This window comes from Stegostoma tigrinum, chromosome 3 (genome assembly GCF_030684315.1).
Source record: "Stegostoma tigrinum isolate sSteTig4 chromosome 3, sSteTig4.hap1, whole genome shotgun sequence".
NCBI classification, from domain to species: domain Eukaryota; kingdom Metazoa; phylum Chordata; class Chondrichthyes; order Orectolobiformes; family Stegostomatidae; genus Stegostoma; species Stegostoma tigrinum.
Window position 1 is genome coordinate 130218996 of NC_081356.1, and position 16301 is coordinate 130235296.

Consider the following 16301-nt stretch of genomic DNA (forward strand, 5'->3'; position numbering starts at 1 on the left):
GTGAAATTTTAGGACTGTGAGTTTTGTTTTAATCCAAGAAAAAATAAATCAAACAATATTTTAGGATACCACAATGACATAGCCATATGGGGAATTGAGGAACTGAGCCTTAGAGATGGGTCAGAAACAATAGGAATGCAGATGCTGGAGAATCTGAGACAACAAGATGTAGAGCCGGATGAACACAGCAGGCCAAGCAGCATCATAGGAGCAGGAAGGCTGACGTTTCGGGCCAAGACCCTTCATCAGAAAATCAGAAAATTCTATGAAAGGACTAGGCCCGAAACGTCAGCCTTCCTGCTCCTATGATGCTGCTTGGCCTGTTGTGTTCATCCAGCTCTACACCTTGTTAGCCCTTACACATGGGTCCCAGATTCAGCCTCTGCTCTATGCTCAACAAGCTGACCTCAGTTTAAGTAGCAAAAGAACTGCTAAAATTTGTCTCCCTATTCCTATGGTAGGAAGTAGAAAATCCAATATCTGCCAGAAACTGCAATGAGGTGCTTGGGTCTAGGCCCGAAACATCAGCTTTCCTGCTCCTATGATGCTGCTTGACCTGCTGTGTTCAGCCAGCTCCACATCTTGTTATGTCTATCTCTTTGGATGAAGTCAGCTTTCATCCCCTCAGCTTGGACTGGCATTCTTGATACTCTAAATTAACAATTGGATGGACAAAGTAGATATGGACAGGATGTATCCACTTGTGGGAGAATACACAACTAGAATCCATGAATACAACACAGTAACTAATAAATTACTAAAAAAGAGTTTGCAAATAAAGAATTTTTTTTTAAAACTTAGAAAATGGTTTGAATTTGTATTGTGTACTTCAGGAAATGGTTGGGGAAAGTAGCTCAGATCTCTCCCAAAGGATAGTGGGCTTTATTAAAATGAAAATAAAGTTAAAAGTGGGAAAATGTAATTACAATAGTCAATCAAGTCCACTACCAGAGAATTGCACATAGTTTTGGTCTCCTTATTTAACAAGGAATGTACTTGGAGGTGCAGAAAGTTCATTATGTTGATTTTTACAAAGAAAGGTTGTCTTATGAGGAAAGGTTGAGCAGTTTGGGCCTGTACTATTTGGAGTTTTGAAGATTGAGAGGTGATTATTATTGAAACATAACAAGATTCTAAGGGAAATAAAAGCCAAAAGAACTGCGGAAGGGTCAGCAGACCCGAAATATTAACTCTGAAAGATTCTGAGGGGTCTTGGGAAGATATTTGCTGACCATACTTCCTCTTGTGGGGAAAACAACAGTTTTAAAATAAGGGGTCTTCCATTTAAGAATGAGATGAGAAAGAATTTGTTCTCAAAATCATCTCTTTTGGAACTCTTGACCCAGATAGAAGTGGACGCTGGGTCATTTAATATATTCATTTCAGACATAATTTTTGATCTACTAGAGAATGGAGGTTTATAGGGGGCAGGCAGAAAAATTGAGTTATCATGATTGAGTTCGATCAGCCGTGATCTTATTGAATCCTAAAACATGATAAAGGGGCCAAATGGACTACTACTATTCCTAATATACTCATCCATCATATTATTTCATTGAATTGTGGAATCCCTACAGTGCAGAAAGAAGCCATTTGGCCCACTGAGTCCACAAAGACCCCCTGAAAAGCATTTCACCCAAAGTCAGCCCCCCACCCCATCACTGTAACTCCACATTTACCATGGCTAACCCATTTAACCTGCATATCTTTGAACAGTGGGAGAAAACTGGAGCACCCAGCAGAAATGGGGAGAATGTGTAAATTCCACACAGACAATCACTCAAAACTGGAATTGAACTCAGGTCCCTGGCATTGTGAGGCAGCAGCACTAAGAACTGAGCCATCCTGCTGCCCCTATTTGAGAAAAAGGGATAGGAAATATACTGAAAGGCTGAGATAACGTAGATGGAATAAGAGACTTGTGGAATATGAAAACAAGCACAGACTAATCGGCCAAGTTGCTTATTTCTGTGCATTATATTCTATGTCATATTCAGAAGGTAAGTAAATAAAAACTTATTAAAATATAACAGCAAATCTACAAATACTTGGTGCTTGTGCTGGCATCTATATCCCATCTTCTAGTCACTTAATGTTGTACAAACCGAAGAATGCTTTAAGATTCTCAAAACATTTTCTCCCATCTTGGAATTCCTTTTAATATGCAGGAAATCCTGACTGCTAATTGAGGAATGTATAAGGAGTCCAATTACAGGATTATTAATCAATATGGTAGATCAGTGCTGAAAAGGCAAACTAAATTGTAATACTCTGGAGACAAAAACAGAAATTGCTGGAACAGCTAGCATCTGTGGAGAGAAATCAGAGTTAATGTTTCAGGTTGACTGACCCTTCTTCAGAACTCTGGACTTGAGGTGGATGTTGATAATAAATGACAATAAAGAGCCCAGGTGATTCCCCAGTTATCTCTGAATGGTCAGGATTCTGAGCAGAAAGTGCTTCACAACTAGAAAAGGGAACGATGCATCCCAGTTCAGACAATTGCCAATATCTTTTCTCTGTGACACAGAAATATGAGAGAAGTCAGCATAAGTCATTACAGACTTTTTGTTTTGATAAAGTGATACTTCACAGCTTTCCAGGTTCTCCTGTTACAATAGCTGATGCAATGTACAACAGTTCTGTTTCTTCTCTCTTTCTGCCTTCTTCTAAAACAGTGTTGCTTAAATCATCTTCAAGTTTTTAATGTGCAGTTTAATTTGTTTTGTCGATCATTTTTATTTGTTTCACGTTCAAAGAGGCAGCATATGAAGAGTTAATGTCATGATGGGTGCTTATAGCCATAAGGCACTCTAAGACGTAAATTATCATGTATTGGGAGTGTGTGCTTATGGTAAAACTCAACCATACTTGCGAGGCATACAAACTTTACATCGGATTCCAGAAAGAACTTGGATTCCTAAAGAAAAAGCAAAAATAGTATTTAGAACAATACTTCTCTACTGCTGTCAGGAATACAAATACAATAAATTGCAATCAATAAATTTTGAATTCCAGTACAGCTTCATAATACTAGTAGGACAGCATTGCTTTAAATCTCAGAAGACAATCATTAATTGGAATGAATACAAATTTTGAGTTTTTGATGCAAGTTAGATTTTTGTCAGACTTTATATAATTTTTAAAAGTGTCCTAACATAAGCTTTCATGACTACAGAAATAAAGTGCAGGAAGGGACTGACTGGATTGTTCTACAGATAGTTGGATTGGATTTGAAGGGCTGCATGGCTTCCTTCTGTGTTATAATTTCTATATAACCATAATTTTATGCTGGCAAGAGAGTGGACTGGCAGCGGTATTGATTGTAAAATCAAGTGGCAAGCTGTGTCCAACGTCGTTCCACTTTTACTTCAATATGGGGGGCAGTGGCATTGGATTAGGCAGTGTATCTGCTCTTTGGCAAGTTGGTGCCCTTAAATGGCTATTTCGATACCTTAAGTGGCCAATCAATGGCGTCCAAAACCCATGAGATGAGAGAAAAGGGGAAACAAAATGAGAGATTTTCCATGACAATCTAGCCACACCTAAAAAGTAGCCACGTTGACTAATAGCTTGTGTGCAGGGCATCACTGTTTTGGAAGTGTTTCCCAATGAACTGAGATTTATACTCTAAAAGAGGAATACAGAATTAAAATAACAAATGTAGTCAAATACTCATCATTATGTGACAAACTTGGCTGCAAAAATATTTAAAGAATGTTTACTGACCTTTTCAAAAATTCTGTAGTTCCTCACTTTCTTCTCTGAGTCATCCCATACAACTAAAACCTTTTGCAACAGGGCCGAAAGTAGGAAAAATACATTTAAAACAGACTAGTTAATTATCAGTGATGGATCAAAGGGTACAACTTGTGCAAATTTTAAGACTGGTACCTGTCCTGACTTTGAAGAATTTCGTATACAGTACAATCCATTCTCTGGGTTGGATCTGGGATTTGTAGATATGAATAACCTTGTTGAATAAATGAGAATTATTTTAAGTAAGTACTTCATGAGTCTCAGTACTTTGTTAAAGCAATTGTATTCACCAGAAAAAGGGTATTGAGAAAATTATTATAATTGAAAGCTGACAATTTGCCATTTCTTGATGGGCTTCTTCCAAAGATCTAAAGTAAAATGGTTTCAGAGATAGTACGAACTGCAGATGCTGGAGCATCTGAGATAACAAGGTGTAGAGCTGGATGAAGATAGCAGGCCAAGCAGCATCATGGTTACTGAAATGATAGACACTTCAAACTAATTTTCCAGGATTTCCTAGATTCTGGAAAGGTCCCATAAAAATGGAAAATAGGATTGCTCTATTCAAGAAAAGCAGAGATAGAAAGCAAGAAACTACAGGTCAGTTAACTTAGCATCTATCATAGTGAAAATGCCAGAATGTGTTATTAAGAAGGATAGAGGTGAATTTCTTGCTACTCTATCTCCATCATGCTTTTGAAAAGCCCATAAGATCTGGAGCAGAATTAGGCAATGCAGCCCATCGAGTCTGCTCCACTGTTCAATCACATTTGATATTTTCTCAACCTCATTCTCCTGCCTCTCCCTGTACCCCTTAATTCCCTTACCAATTAAGAACATATCTATCACTATCTTAAATATAGAACATAGAACAGTACAGGCCCTTCAGCCCATGATGTTGTGCCGAACTTTTACCTAAGGTCTATCTAACCTCCACCGCTACTTTATACTATCATCCATATGCCTATCTAATAGCCGCTTAAATGCCCCTAATGAGGTCGACTCCATTACCCTCTCCGGCAATGCATTCCACGCGCTGACCACTCTGAGTAAAGAACCTACCTCTGACGTCTCCCCTATATCTATCTCCACTCATTTTAAAACTATGCCCCCTTGTAATAGCTACCTCCACCCGAGGAAAAAGTCTCTGGCTGTCCACTCTATCTATACCTCAGATCACTATACCTAGAGGATCACACCTCTACCAAGTCACCTCTCATCCTTCGTCATTCTAAAAAGAAGAGCCCTAGATCTCTCAACCTTTCCTCGTGAGACTTTCCCTCCTTTCCAGGCAATGTTCTGGTAAATCTCGTCCGCACGTTTTCCATTGCTTCCACATCTTTCCTGTAATATATACTCAATGACTTGCCCTCCACAGTCCTCTGCGGCAATAAGTTCTGCCTTCTGACTGAAGAAATTCCTCCTCATCTCAATTCTAAACGGTCGCCCTTTCACTCTGAGGCATGCCGTTGTAATCTCTTCTACTAGTGGAAACATTTTGTCCATGTCCATTCTGTCCAAGCTTCTTAGTATTCTGTAAGTTTCAATAAGATACCCCACAACCTTCCAAACTCCAATGAGTACAGACACAGAATCTTCAACCACTTGTCTAATGAAAGCACTTCACCCCCGGGATCATTCTTCGGAACCTCTTCTGGACACCCTCCAACACCAGCACATTTTTACTTAATCGGGCCCCAAACAATATTCAAAATGCATTCTGATGAAAGCCTTATATTGCCTCAGCAGTACATCTCTGCAGTTACATTTTAGTCCTGTTGAAATGAATGCTAACATTGCATTTGTCTTCCTAAGTGCCAACTGAACCTGCATATCAACCTTAATAGAATTCTGAACTGGGACTCCTAAATTCCTTTGTGATTCAGATGTCAAAAGCCTTCGCCATTTAGAAAATAGTTAATGCTTCTATTCTTCCTGCCAAAGTGAATAATCCCGCACTTGCCCACATTGTATTCCATCTCCCACTTCTTTGCCCACTCTCCTAGCCTGTCTAAGTCCTTTTGTAGCCTTCCTGCTTCATCATCATTTCCTGCTCCTTCACCTATCTTTTTCATCTCTAAAATTAGCAACAATGCCCTCAGTCCCTTTATCTAGATTGTTAATGTACATCATGAATAGTTCTGGTCTCTGTGTGGACCCCTGCAGAACTCCACTAGTCACTGGCTGCCTTCTTGAAAAAGATTCCTTTATTCTGACTCTGTCCCTTCTGCCAGTCAGCCGATCTCTTATTAGCAGCCTCCTGTGTGACAACTTGCCAAGGCCTTCTGGAAAGCCAAATAGATCACGTACACTCTCCCTTTGTCTAACTTGTTTGTCACTTCCTCAACAGACATGTCAGGCATGACCTCTCCTTGACAAAGCTGTGCTGACAGCCTATTTTACCATATACTTCCAAGTACTCTGCAATTTCACCCTTAATAATGGCCTCAAAATCTTACCAACAACTGAGATCAGGCTAACTAACCTGCATCCCTCCCTTCTTAAACAGGAGTGATACATTAGCCATTTTCCAGTCCTTTGGGATACTTCCTGACTCCAGTGATTCCTGCAAAATCATCACAAATGCCTTTACAATCTCCTCATCTATCTCTTTCAGAGGTGTAGTCCATCTGCTCCGGGTGAATCATCCATCTTCACATCTTTCAGCCTCTCCAGCATCTTCTCCTTCGTGAGGCCACTACACTCAACTCTGCTTCTTGACTGTCTTGAAGTTCTGATATGCTGCTGGTATCTTCCACCATGGACGCCAATGCAATATACCTATTCAGTTTCTCCACCATTTCTTCATTGCCCATTACTGTTTCTCCAGCATCATTTTTCAGTGGCTCAATGTCCATCGTTGCCTCTATCTAACCTTTTAGATATCTAAAAATATGCTTGAAATCTTTTGTATTACTGTCTAACGTACCCTCATATTTCATCTTCTCTCCCCTTGTTACTTTTTCAGTTATCCTCTGCTGATTTTTAAAGGCTTCCCAATAATCTACACCATGTTAAATGTTTTTTTTCTTTTGCTTTTATGCTATAAGGATCTTCTGTTTGCAACAAAGAGGAGAAGAACATTTTCTATCAGGTTTCTGGCTTACAGAGATGGTACTATTTGAGATGGTTCAGATGAGGCGATGAAGAGTTACAGATTAGCCAGGAAGGATTTAAAGAGAGAGTTAAGAGGAGCAAGGAGGGACATGAGCAGACATTGGCAGGTAGAATAAAGGAGAACCCTAAAGCTTTCTATAGCTATGTGAGGAATAAGAGGATGACTAGGGTAGGAATAGGGCCAGTCAAAGACAGAAGTGGGAAGTTGTGTATGGACCCTGTGGAGATTGGAGAGGTGCTAAATGATTATTTCTCATCTGTTTTCACTGAGGAACAGGAGAATATTGTAGAGGAGATGACTGAGTTACAGGCTACTAGAATTGAAAGGATTAAGGTTAGTAAGGAGGAGGTGTTATCAATTCTAGAAGGTGTGAAGGTAGGTACATCACCTGGGCCAGATGGGATTTTTCCGAGGATTCTCTGGGAAGATAGGGAGGATGTGGCAGAGCCTTTGGCCTTGACCTTTGAGTTTTCTTTGTCTACAGGTTTAGTACCAGAGGACTGGAGGATTGCAAATGTTGTGCCCTTGTTCAAGAAGGGCAGTAGGGATGACCCAGGTAATTATAGACCTGTGAGCCTTACGTTTGTTGTAGGAAAAATTTTGGAAAGGATTATAAGAGAGAGGATTTATAATCATCTAGCAAGCAACAATTTGATTTGAGATAGTCAAGGGCAGGTTGTGTCTCACAAAACTCATTGAGTTTTTTGAGAAGGTGACCAACATGTGGATGAGGGTAGGGCAGTTGACGTGATGTACATGGACTTCAGCAAAGCCTTTGATAAGGTTCCACATGGTAGGCTGTTGGAGAAAATACAGAGGCACGGGATTGAGGGAGATTTAGCAGTTTGGATTAGAAACTGGCTTTCTGTAAGAAGGCAACGAGTGGTGGTTGATGGAAAATATTCAGCCTGGAGTCCAGTTACTAGTGGTGTGCCTCAAGGATCTGTTTTGGGTCCACTGCTGTTTGTCATTTTTATAAATGACTTGGACGCAGGCATAGGTGGATGGGTTAGTAAGTTTGCAGATGACACTAAAGTCGGTGGAGTGGTGGACAGTGTGGAAGAATGTTGCAGGTTGCAGGGAGACTTGGATAAACTGCAGAATTGGGCCGAAAGGTGGCAAATGGAATTTAATACGGATAAATGTGAGGTGATTCACTTTGGGAGGAATAATAGGAAGGCAGAATACTGGGTCAATGGAAAGATTCTTGGTAGTGTAGATGAGCAGAGAGATCTCGGTGTCCATGTACACAGATCGTTGAAAGTTGCCACCCAGATTGACAGGGTTGTTAAGAAGGCATACAGTGTTTTAGCTTTTATTAATAGAGGGATCGAGTTCCAGAACCAAGAGATTATGCTGCAGCTGTACAAAACCCTGGTGCGGCCGCACTTGGAGTATTGCATACAGTTCTGGTCACCGCATTATAAGAAGGATGTGGAAGCTTTGGAAAGGGTGCAGAGTAGATTAGGATATTGCCTGGTATGAAGGGAAGGTCTTACGAGGAAAGGCTGAGGGACTTGAGGCTGTTTTCATTCGAGAGAAGGAGGTTGAGAGGTGACTTTATTGACACATAAGATAATCAGAGGGTTAGATAGGGTGGATAGGGAGAGCCTTTTTCCTAGGCTGGTGACGGCGAGCACGAGGGGGCATAGCTTTAAATTGCGGGGTGAAAGATATAGGACAGATGTCAGAGGTAGTTTCTTTACTCAGAGAGTAGTAAGGGAATGGAACGCTTTGCCTGCAACGGTAGTAGATTCGCCTACTTTAAGTCATCATTGGATAAGCATATGGACGTACATGGAATAGTGTAGGTTAGATGGGCTTCAGATTGGTATGACAGGTTGGCACAACATCGAGGGCCGAAGAGCATGTACTGTGCTGTAATGTTCTATGTACATGGATTCCTGAAAGTTGCCAACCAGGTTGATAGTGCTGTTAAGAAGGCTTACGGTGTGTTAGGTTTTATTACTAGAGGGATTGAGTTCCGGAGCCGTTATGTCATGTTGCAACTGTACAAAACGCTAGTGCGGCCTCATTTGGAATATTGCGTGCAGTTCTGGTCACCCCATTACAGGAAGGATGTGGACGCATTGGAAAAGGTGCAGAGGAGATTTACCAGGATGTTGCCTGGTCTGGGGCGCAGGCCCTATGAAGAAAGGCTGAGGGACTTGGGTCTGTTCTCATTGGAAAGGAGGAGGTGAAGAGGGGAATTAATAGAGACATACAAGATGATCAGAGGATTAGATAGGGTGGACGGTGAGAGTCTTTTTCTGAGGATGATGACTTCAGCTTGTACGAGGGGGCATAGCTACAAATTGAGGGGTGATAGATTTAAGACAGATGTCAGAGGCAGGTTCTTTACTCAGAGTGGTAAGGGTGTGGAACGCCCTGCCTGCCAATGTAGTTAACTCAGCCACATTAGGGGCATTTAAACAGTCCTTGGATAAGCATATGGATAATGATGGGATAGTGTAGGGGGAGGGGCTTAGATTAGTTCATGGGTCGTGCAACATTGAGGGCTGAAGGGCCTGTTCTGTGCTGTATTGTTCTTTGTTCTACGCTCTATGTTCTATGGTACTAATATTACTGGCAATTGCAAAATAGGGCCAGACTATGAAGGTCTGCACAGTCCAAATTCATGAAAAAAAATTACCATCAGGGCTTCAGAATAATAACTGCTTTGGCAAAGAACTAGTAGATGCCAGCATATACATCAATACTTCATCAAACAGCCAACATTTATGGAAGGAATGGGGAGAAACTTAACATCTTAAAGAATGGAATCATTGCATTATCAATGCTCAGTTGACTTAATTAAATAAAGCTTCCAAAAATATTGGTATCTATTTTAAGCTGGAAAAATTCTTTGGAGAGTTATATTGTATACTGCAGGAGCAATTGCATTTCTACTACTGTTTGAAGGTGTCAAAAAAAATGAATGGTGCCATTTAGGCCTAATGGTTAGAAATATATCTATGTTTAATGATACAATAAATAATTACCTCTCAACATCATTGGATTCTGTTGTATTTACAAATACAGAGGGTGGCAGCTGCACCTGTAATAAAACCGCATAATAAAAATGTAAGTAAAATGCCAGTAAATAAATAAATGTGGTAATTCAGTCTAAGACATACTATCATATAGACCTTTTCTATTTTCTGTGGCTGGAAGAAAGCACTTTGGATTAGGTTTTATCGGCAGGTGGAGTAGTCATGTTCAGGTAATATTTTCTTAAATAAAACCAGCACTGCAAAGAGTTCAGAGATCAGAGGGGCAGAACAGCAAAATGTAAGGATCACTTTCTTTGATCTGTTGACTAAAATGAAAAAGAGATTTTGCTTTAAATCTAGAGGACTGTGTAAGAAAATGCTCAAAGTATTAAAAACAAACTACAGGGATACACAGTGCTTTATTGATAAGGTTTCCTTATTCAAGCAGTGAGGGAGCAATTATAAAGTAGCACTACCCAAAGACAGCTTTTTGATTGCTCTTTTAAATCAGGACCAGTTGTGGACTCAGTACAGTAACAACTATTTGACTGGTTCCTGAGCAGATGACTTCAGCCTTGTGCGTGGACAGTACAGCAGAGACATCCAACAGGCAAAGCGAAAACAACCATCAAATTCCATCCCTCTCTTCTGCGTGGAGAAGTAACAGGAAATATTTAGTAGCAAGCTATGCTCCCTTTCTCTAAGTTGTTCTGTCTACAAATCCACCAATTAAAGGAAAAAGAGAAAAACACATACAGACATACTGAAAAGGAAATCTCCTACCAGTGAATGAAAGACTAAGAATCTCTGTATCCACAACTTCATGTTTTTAGCAAAGAATCAGAAGGAGTCGAGAAAAGGCTGAAAGAAAACAACTCATCAACAGCTCTGATCCGGACTATTGCCAGAACTATGCTCCTCTGACTTTTTTCCCTTCTCCACCAAAAATATTTGTGTCTTGTCATCTCTTTATGTGTCTGTTTGATTGTGTATGGGGATTTAAGAAAGAGATGGAGTTTTAGTTGTGGAGTTATAGATTAGCAATTCAACTTGTTTTACTATTGATTTAAAAGAAACAGTTTAATTACAATAAACCAATATTTTCTTGATAATGGAATAAAAACCTGGCATGCATCTTATTTTAATCAGAATTACACAGTTGAGTAAAATTGGACAGTTGAGTATTTTAAACTAATCTTCGCATTTGTGGCAACTCAAATAATAGTGGAGCCTCACCTCCAGTACACTACCCCAGTGAATCATGACAAAACAGTACAGAGATTAACATACTGCAATGTAAGGAACTAGGTCAGACTGTGGCTTCAGAATGAACCAACTGCATTCTGAGCAAAATCAATGGGTCATCAAAGGAAAACATCCAACTGATTCATTGGTGAGTATTTTCTCATTTATCTTTCAAAATTAGTCATTTTAAGTTTTTATTTGTATAAATAAGGTTCCTAACTGTCGTAATGCTCATCATTACGAGTACGATTTATTAAATTATAAATTAAGAACCATTAATTCACACATAATAAAGCTGGCATGTCAGTTGACATATTGCAGTTGCAGTAAACGGGCTTTGATGGACACTAAATGAGATCCAAGGCAACCACATATAATCAAAGAATCATATAGTACAGAAGAACCTGTACTACAAAGAAATATAGCACAACCTATACTAGTCCTGCTTTCCTCTCTAGGCCCAAAGCCTTGAATGTTATGATACTTCAAGTGTTCATCCAAATATTTTTTTAAAGGTTGTGAAGTTACCCGGCTCATCTACCTTCCCAGGCAGTGCATTCCAGACCACCACCTTCTGGGTCAAAAAAGTTTTCCTTATATCCCTCTAAACCTACTGCCTGTCACTTTAAAAAAGTGTGGTCCCTTGTTCTTGACCCTTCAACTAAGGCCATTAGCAGCTTTCTATCCGCCCTTTCATGCCCCTCGATCTTATACACCTCTTTTAGGTCCCCCCTCAAACTCTGCTGTTTCAAAGTAAACAACACCATCTTATCCTGGCCTGCTGTATTCTTCCAGTTCCACACTGTATTATCTCTAACTGCAGCATCTGCAGTTCTTACTATCTCTGACAATCTTATCTCACCTCTCTTCATAGCCAAGATAACAAGCTGTAGAGCTGGATGAACACAGCAGGCCAAGCAGCATCTCAGGAGCGCAAAAGCTGATGTTTCGGGCCTAGACCCTTCATCAGAGAGGAAGGGTCTAGGCCCAAAACATCAGCTTTTGTGCTCCTGAGATGCTGCTTGGCCTGCGGTGTTCATCCAACTCCACACTTTGTTATCTTGGATTCTCCAGCAACTGCAGTTCCCATTATCACTGATACACTCTCTTCATAGCCAAATGCTCCATCTGGGGCAACAACCTGGTGAATCTGCTCTGCACCTACTCCAGTGCAACCATATCCTTCCTGAGGTGTGGTGACCAGATTTGCACTCGATACTCTAATTGTGGCTTAACCAAAGTTCTATACAACTCCAGCACAATCTCCCTACTCTTATAATCTGTTACAACTAATGAAAGCAAGTGTCCTAAATGTCTTCTTAAGCACCCAGTCCAGACACCTTTAGGGATGTATGGACAAACACCCTCTAAGTGTCCTAGTGTCTTGCCATTCGTTGAGTACTCCTTTGCCTTGTTTCTTCTTCCAAAGTGTGTCACATTTATTGGGGTTAAGTTCCATCTGCCAATGATCTACCCATCTGACCAATCCATTTATCCTGTAAGCTAAGATCTTCCTTCTCAGATACCTTGCCAATCTTTGTGTCATCCACAAACATTCTTATAATTTTCCCTACATTCTCAACCGCATCATTTACAAATATCAAACAATACAGGACCCACCACTGACCCCTGTGGTACATCACTGGTCACATGCCTTAGGCACACATACAGCCTTCTATCACCACTCTCTGTCTCATGTGACTAAACCAATTTTATATCCAACTTTACACCCCGCCCCCGCAATAATCACCCCGCAACTCATCCCTCACACCCCGCCCCCACAATAACTGCCAAAAGAGAATCCCCCTAGTCCTCACATACCACCCCACCAACCTCCAGATACAACGCATCATCCTCCGACACTTCCGCCATCTACAATCCGACCCCACCACCAAAGACATTTTTTCCATCCCCACCCTTGTCTGCCTTCTGGAGAGACCACTCTCTCCGGGACTCCCTTGTCCGCTCCACACTCCCTTCCAGCCCCACCACGCCCGGCATTTTCCCCTGCAACCACAGGAAGGGCTACACTTGCCCCCCACACCTCCTTCTTCACCCCCATCCCAGGCCCCAAGATGACTTTCCACATCAAGCAGATGTTCACCTGCACATCTGCCAATGTGGTATACTGCATCTGCTGTACCCGTTGCGGCTTTCTCTACATTGGGGAAACCAAGCGAAGGCTTGAGGACCACTTTGCAGAACATCTATGCTCGGTTCGCAATAAACAACTGCACCTCCAAGTCGCGAACCATTTTAACTCCCCCTCCCATTCCTTAGATGACATGTCCAATCTGAGTCTCCTGCAGTGCCAATAATGATGCCACTCGAAGGTTGCAGGAACAGCAACTCCTATTCCGCGTGGGAACTCTGCAGCCCAATGGTATCAATGTGGATTTCACAAGCTTCAAAATTTCCTGTCCCCCCCACTGCAACCAAAAGCTAGCCCAGCTCGTCCCCGCCTCCCTGACCTGTTCTTCCTCTCACCTATCCCCTCCTCCCACCCCAAGCTGCACCTCCATTTCCTCCCTACTGACCTCATCCCGCCCCCTTGACCAGTCCGTCCTCCCCGGACTGACCTATCCCCTCCCCACCTCCCCACCCATACCCTCCTCTCCACCTATCTTCTCCTCTATCCATCTTTGGTCCACCTCCCCCCCTCTCCCTATTTATTTCAGAACCTTCTCCCCATCCCCCTTTGCTGATGAAGGGTCTGGGCCCGAAACATCAGCTTTTGTGCTCCTAAGATGCTGCTTGGCCTGTTGTTTTCATCCAGCTCCACACTTTGTTATCTTAGACCCAACTTGTCAAGCTACTCTGGATCCCATGAGATTTTACCTTTATCATCAGTTTCCCATGTGGACCTTATGAAGTCCTTGCTGAAATCCATATAAACTACACCAACTGCCCTACGTTCTTCACCTCCCTCTGATAAAGCACCCAGGTAACATCTGCAGTAAGTGTCTGTAACTCAAGAATCTTTGGTTCAGTCAATGAGCAGTAGCCTGATCTGTAGACATTGCAGTACAACAGAGAGGGGAATGTTATCTGGGCACTTTGTTCCTGAATAGAGTCACACCCCTTATGCGGGTGCCATCTGGTTTGCTCCAACAGAATCAAAATTCTGGCAGCTTGCATGGATGACTGCAGGAGCTCTAAGGAGAAGTGAATTGACCATGGCACATAAAACCATTCACTGAGGGGAGTAAATAGGTATGCAGTGGTGGTATAAGACAGTATAAGCAAAGGAATCGACAGATTCTCTGCAGCCAAGAACAAGAGGCCAGAGGCTGAGCTTCCTGTCTCATGTCAAATGTCTACACATTTGCCAAAGACTGGAGATAAAATTGCAGCGGGAGGGGAAGGATCCAGTGGTCCACAGGTATAAAATGGCACAGCAGAACTAGAAAAAAAAGGTTCTGATAAATGAATATCAGCAGCTAGGAGCTGAATTGAAAGCAGAACATTGATCGTAGTTCATTTGAGATATTTCTGAGCCTTCAGCAAATTAGAGTAAGATTAATAAGATTCAAGGGATGAATGTACATCACAAGGTTGTATTTTGACACTAGTAGTTTGTGTTTGTCTTCGCTGTAGAAAATTTAGCAAATCTGTCAAAGATATTTAGAAATTAAGAGCCAAAGAAAAGAAGGAACTTAAAGCAATTGCCATCATCAGGAGAAAAACTGCTGAGAAAATTAAAATATCTCATGGCTGAAAAGATTCCAGAATCAGATGGGCTGTCTCCTAAGGTCATAATAGACGTAGTGCATTGACAGTAGAGGTAATAGTTATTATCTTACAAAATTCCATAGATCCTGGAAGGTCTCAGAAGATTAGAAAACAGCAGTAATACCTTTATTCAAGAAAGGAAGAAATCACACGACTATAGCTCAGTTGGCTAACATATGCCAGAGGGAAATGCTGGAATCCATTATTGAGAAGATTCTACCAGGTTATTTAGAAAGTCATAATGGACTCGGAGTCAATATGCTTTTCTGAGAGGGAAATTGGGTTTAACTAATTTATTAGACAGTAGCTTAGTAGTACAGGACTTAAGTATTGTCATAAAAGAGGTTTTTGATCTCCCATTACAAGATCATAAGAATATCAAATCTCAAAGGGAATAACAATTTATAACTGCACCATACTGCTGATTGGTTGGCAAATGGACCCGGATAGTAGTGTTGCCATGGAAGTACCAGGATTTTTCATTGGTGGATATTCATATGTTGAATTAGGTTGGAAAAGACTTAAGATTCATAAAGATTTTATTGTCAATCTACAGTCTACCACAAACATCAGTTTCTACCTTTCCCTGTCCAGAAGTCTGCTACCCATTAGTGGAGAACTGAAATCATGATGTTTTCTAATCCACCTGTTCATAGATGTATAATATGTGGCTGGGGTAGGTGGTGGTACATGAACCCTAGCTCAGAGGTAGAGACACTACAACTGTGCCACTAGAGACCAGGCAGGACTGAGATCATTGTTTAAATAAAATAATCCCTGATCCCAATTAAACAGTTAACAATTAATAAGCACTACTCAACAGGGGCAGTGCAACAACAATAAAAATAGAAGAGGGTAGGATAAGAGAGAGGGAACTAAATTAAAATTAAGTTGGAGGGGAGCAGAATAAAGATCATTTTCTAAGAGTCAATCACATTGCTGTGGGCCTGGAGCCACACATATGCTAGACTAGGCAGGGATGGTGTATCTCCCTCCCAAAAGGATACAGTGAATCAGAAGTGTTCCCACAACAATAATTACAAGCTCACCATTTTAATTCCAATACTGAACTTATCTGCAATAGTGAGATTTGAACCAATGTCTCCAGTATACTAGCTCTGAATTACTTGTCTAACGATACTACCGCCATACCTCAAGCACCCCAGAAAACCAAGAGCATAAAACAAAGTCCAGTAAGCATCACCAAATCTCAAATAACTTTGGAATTGTTATGGTTGACCCCTAAACTGGCTTGCGATTTTAACACTGGCATAGGGAACAGTTAACGCCAATATTTTAAAAAATGCTAAACAGGCATGCTAACTAATTTTGTGAGAAATTGCCATGAGAAATGCACTGCAGAATGGCTATCCCTGAGCCTTTGTATGGTTTAGCCGTCCTCCAGGCTTAAAGGCAATGCCAGAACATGTTTTCTCTGTAAAGAACAGAACCCT

At 41.1% G+C, this 16301-nt stretch overlaps 1 protein-coding gene across 1 annotated transcript in view; it reads right to left on the bottom strand.

Annotated features, from left to right (window-relative positions):
• Window positions 1-339: 339 nt before the first annotated feature.
• Window positions 340-16301, bottom strand: part of sh3bp2 (SH3-domain binding protein 2) — a 119789-nt gene continuing 103827 nt past the window's right edge. The window contains exons 11-14 of the mRNA XM_048528238.2: window positions 9880-9935; window positions 3895-3973; window positions 3730-3789; window positions 340-2920 (exon numbers count right to left, since the gene is read on the bottom strand). Of these exons, the coding sequence (XP_048384195.1) occupies window positions 2783-2920; window positions 3730-3789; window positions 3895-3973; window positions 9880-9935 (333 nt within the window). The 3' untranslated portion in view covers window positions 340-2782. The remainder of the gene's footprint in view (window positions 2921-3729; window positions 3790-3894; window positions 3974-9879; window positions 9936-16301) is intronic.